The sequence below is a fragment of the Zeus faber genome, assembly GCF_960531495.2.
Source record: "Zeus faber genome assembly, chromosome: 15".
NCBI lineage: Eukaryota > Metazoa > Chordata > Actinopteri > Zeiformes > Zeidae > Zeus > Zeus faber.
In genome coordinates, this window is record NC_137194.1 from 14707318 (window position 1) to 14712573 (window position 5256).

Consider the following 5256-nt stretch of genomic DNA (forward strand, 5'->3'; position numbering starts at 1 on the left):
TGTTTTGAAAGTTTCTCACATCTGTCAATGAAAACGTGAACTCAAAGTTAAGGTAAAAGGTAATTATTTAAGCTATTTAAAGGATGGGATTACCAACTCATTCAGTCACACTGACATACTGCTTAGTGCTTTTATATTCATTATTCCTATTAAACATGACACTTGAACTTTTGTGAGTTGTGACTTAATTATTTTACTTGTACAGCCGTCACCCAAGAAACATAATGCAGGTTGACTAAATGTAATGTGTAGAAGCTGAACCTTTCAAAAAACAAATAACCCATCTGCTACATGCTAAAATGCTACTCTTTTCTAATGCTCACTAAACAAAGAAACGCATATGATCAAAGAACAATGTTTGATCATATGCGTTTCTTTGTTTGGCGACGATATTTTGGAATGAGTGTCAGTTCATTTGGTACTTTAAAGTCCCTGTAAAGTGAATTCAGTGATTTGTTTCTAAACACATGATACACGTCAGAAAGTAATTACTGAAAACATGTGAAGAGACTGAACGATGTAGGACTGCATTGTGGAGTTAGACCCTAAATCTGTCTCTCACTGTTTTGGTGGCCCTCATTTTTTGGGCGGGGCTAAATCATGATTGGATGACGTGGAGCGGTCGTACTTGGCGGGGCACCGCCTCCCAACACTATGTCAACACCGGGTCGGAATCGGAGCATCTGCGGTGAAATAAGCTAAGCCAACAGCCTGGAGTTTGGGATTAAACACTGTTTTGGGAATAAACACCTGGAGGTAAAGGCGTCTTCGGGGAGACGGAAAAAAAGAACCGTCCCGTTGGTTTGACCGTGTGGGGTTAGGTTACATTATTAGCATTAGCTGCAAGCAGGCAAGGAGCCAGCAGGGGGCGCCAGAGAGCGGGGAGACAGCGGCGCTTTGAGGTGAACGACTAGACACACAGGACTGGGTTCAGCACATTAAACATGGTTACTTACCAATGTTAACGTTTAACGCAATAAACACAATTGGGCATGGTTTCACTGCCTTCAGCAGACAGCAGAGGTAACTGCCTTTTTTTCCCCCACGATTTCGAAACCTAATTTTATATACTTGCTGATTTTTTAATCATTCACATTTAGCTGGCTGGCTAATAACATTTTCACACATTTTTTTTTATAAATAAATAGAAATCATAACCCTCCTTTAGCCTACAGCCAGTCTCTCTCCCACTCTCCCTTTCCCTCCCCGGTCTGTGTCTGTGTGTGTATGTGGTGGGCGTGGCTGCATTCTCTGGCTCTCTTTTCACAACGTCATTCAGCTCATCTGCTCTGCCTACTCACTTGCGGGTTATCAACTCATCACCAGGCAGTATATCAACCCCAGCTTTCCTTCCACTCATCGGCAGAGTGCTGTTAGAACTGCCATGTTAGTCTCGCTCCCGGCCACTCTAGTTACCAACTCTCCGGTTCCCTGCCTGACCTACCTGCCCTGCCTACCTACCTGACCTACCTGCCCTGTCTACCTGCCTGCCTGACCCTCCAAGGGACTTGCTTACCCCCTTGTTCCCTTCAATCAATCTCAGTTCTTATAAACCACTATCCTGTCTCTGTGTCTTGTGCCTGGGTTCACTAGCCTCAGCTGTAACGCATATGGAAGCATATTAGGGGAATTCCCCGCATAACCTTGCCCTCTGGTAGCTGGGGCAACTGGGAGGCATCATCGTGTGCTGCCTTTGTGATGTCACTTCTCTCCCCCTATAAAGCTGAGAGGCATGTCACATCGAATCACAAATACTATCCTCCGGATTTCGATCCATCTAAAATCCCCCCATCCTTAGAGTTGGGGTTAAATAAGTGTGTGGGCTCATCAGGGAAATTATCTGCAAGCATGAAAAAGCTGTGCTTGTGCCAGATCTGTGACTGTGGTCATCACCGCTGCCCACACAAGCCTGCGACCCTCTGGCAGACCAATCTGGAGACATGTCCAATGATCACAGAGTACACAGATAAGTTCCCTGTCTACAAAGGAGTCATTGCCCCTCCCAAGAGCCTGAAACCCAAATCAGAGCTGTATGATGTGAAGGACAAAGGAAGGATGGATGGCACTACAACAACCAAGTCAGACTATTTGCCCCATGAAGTGCAACGGCGACCATTGCGCCAACCTGAGGAATATAAGCCCAACCCAGAGAAGATTGATCTGGGAACCACATACGGCGAGACCTTCAAACCCCCTGAAATCAAGCGTTATGCCCCAGTCTGGCCCAAAGAGAAAATACACACGGTGAAGGCCAAGATGGAGACCATCCCCACCTACAAAGATCATTACAAGCAGTGGGACATCTGCAAGCAACAATCAACCAAGCCAGAGCAGACCTACCAGCCTCCCTCCAGCAAATTCCACAGCACCACCACCTTCCAGGATGACTTTGTTCCTAAGACCACCACACCCCGGGAGAGCTTCAAGCCCCCCGTGGTGGAGCATTCGTCGGCCCCCTTCGAGGGTCTTACTTCGCACCAGATGTCCTTCATTCCATTCCCCGTGCAGCCACGCTTTGTGAGGCCTCGGGAGACATACAAGCCAAGCAGCGACCCCCTGGACGCCATAACCACAAACCAACAGAACTTCCTTGGTCTGCCTGGAGTGTGTCCGCAGAGTTGCAAGCCCCATCCTAACAAGTCTACCTCCCTGGGGGAACCCGATATGCCCTTCCAGGATCGCACAGAGAATAGGGACAGGTTCACAGAGTGGCCGGTCTCCATGCCACATCTCCGCAAGATGGATGAATATGTCATTCCCACTGAGAAGATGGACCTGAACACCACCACTGGAACAAACTACATCCGGCACAACGTACAGCCCTATGTCCCCGCCAAGCACCATGTACCATATAAAAGGTCTCTCGCTCCCTTCCAGAATTGCACCACAATGCGTGAAGACTTTCAGGCCTGGGGGAAGCAGGTCAGGCAGCCAATCATCAGGAAGTGTGAAGAAATGCAGAAAGCTAGCGGGAAGATGGAGAGTCTCACAACCTTCAAGGCCCACTTTATACCCCACACGCTGAAGCCTATTAAGAGCTTCAAGCCTCCCAGCCAGTCTGTGAAAAGCAGCGATCCAATGGAGGACTCTACAATGTACCGCATCGAGTTCCTTCCTAAGACTGTCGCAGTGTGCCCCGCCAGCTATAAGCTCCCCCCGGGCTACGCCTTTGAAGACAGTGACGAGAGGGGGCACAAGTACTTCAGGAAGCTTCCATCTCCAACGGCAATGCTCGATCCTCGACCGGTCCCTGAGCACACAGCGGTGGTAGTTCAGTGAAAAACAATCTGAAGCACAAAAAAACACAACAACAAAAAAACAAATAAACAAAAAAATAAAAAAAATATTTGGAGGAGCTGCCGTCACAGACAGGTGGTATTGTCTGGTGATTAGCTGTGTTTTCTCTTGGATACACATCTGCAAATTTATTCCTAAATAATCCTCTTTCCTCTTGGTGAATCTACTATTGCTCGAAGACCGATGCCTCTTCATTCTCCTCCTCACCTACAACCTCCACCTAAAGTGGATTCACTTTAGGTGGAGAGCTTTACTGCCCAAAACATTTAAAATGAATTTGAAGGATAAAATCTTTCAGATTTACAATCTATTTTTGTGTTGGATTTTCTTTTCCATTGTTTCCTTTGAATGCTTGAATGTCCTCGAGCAAGACACCAAACTGCTCCCTACTAGCTGCTCTTCAGCCTACCAGCCTACTCCACAGTGAGTGAGTGCAGTTGTGGCTGAATGAGGGACATGAAATGTTACGTGGAAAAAAAAGCACTATACAAACACATTAGTATTTTGACACACACACACACACACACACACACACACACACACACACACAACACACACACACACACACACACACACACACACACACACACACACAGCCATTAAACACCCAATCCAAATGAGTCAACATTCACAGCAAAAACAAACAACAACACAAGCAAGTGCAGGATATGCGAAGTCAATGTTTATTTATTAGTTGACTGGTGGAGGGGTTAGTTTTTCCAGTTACAGTACAGCGCACGATGCAACAAGCAGGTCAGCACACCCCTGAAAACACCCGTTTTCCCCCGCCCCGCCCCGCCCAACATCCAACCCACCACCTGACAAGCATGTGTGCGTCTACACACACACACCTCACGCATAACCCCCACCCACCTTGTAATCTCATGTATCCCTGTCGTGGTGACTGTCGTTACAGATAGTGTTTGTATCAACAAAACTGCAGACAGTCTTGACTAATAACAGTTGATATTGTTATTATATTCATTGATTATACCTACAGAATATCCCTTTTTAGTCGTTTTTATGTAGTCCCCCCCCACCCCACCCCAACCCCAGCGTTATAAAAGAAGGCTGCGACAGTGGCAGACAGACGGACGGACAGACAGACAGACAGATAGACATATAGACATATAGACGGACAGACTGGCAGGCGTGCGGCCGTAAGGACAGTCAGCATCAGAACTAGATCAGAGATACTGTTAGGGGAGCAGAGCGGAGAGGAGCCAGACCAGGCCAGACGTTACATCAGGACGCCTCCATCTCTCAGTTGGAGCCCATCTTGCTTCCCACTCATTTGAGTTTTGATTTTTGTTTTGACATTGGAGATGCTCAGCTGCAGTGAACCGTAATATTAAAGCAGTAGCCGGCGGCACACTCCACTCAGTGACATCGATAACATTGACTCCCAGGCCAATGGGCTCGTCCAATTTGGGGGCACGTAACCGATCAGGCTTCCACTCGCAGGTCCTCTCTGTCGTGCCTGCGTTAATAGAAGCTCCAGACCCGGGTGAAAAAATATGGAAAATCCTTTTTTTCCCCTTTAAACTTCTACTTCAAACATGTCGTCTTAGTGAGACTGAGTTTGACCGGCACATTAGGAGTCATTACCGACGGTGCGGGCCATGTTTATCCAGCCTATCTGTCACTCCAAGGCAACGGAATAAACCCTCTAAATATTTCACTGGATTTCCAATATCGATCCATCCAGGTGCTGTGATAATAAAACATCACGATGCATTTGCATGCCCCCTTTCATTGGTACGGCAGTGCCATGGCGAGCCATATAGACAGCAACATTTATGACGTGACCTGGTAAATAATCCATGATATCTGCTGCATCTCTAGCGTTATAAAGAAGGTCGGGAATGGGAAGGACAGCTATGCTCTCTGATTCTAGTGGCGACTAACTAACATAAAGGGAAAGGTTTAACCTAATGGGATGAGCTTGTACAGGGTCAG

The 5256-nt window shown here is 47.1% G+C and overlaps 1 protein-coding gene across 1 annotated transcript; it reads left to right on the forward strand.

The window, feature by feature from the left end:
• Positions 1–1848: 1848 nt before the first annotated feature.
• Positions 1849–3279, forward strand: LOC307241190 (stabilizer of axonemal microtubules 2-like; the record flags this gene model as incomplete). Its single annotated transcript, XM_080015226.1, has 1 exon — positions 1849–3279. The coding sequence occupies one exon, from the start codon at positions 1849–1851 to the stop codon at positions 3277–3279; it is 1431 nt and encodes a 476-aa protein (XP_079871352.1).
• Between the last annotated feature and the right edge of the window lie 1977 nt (positions 3280–5256).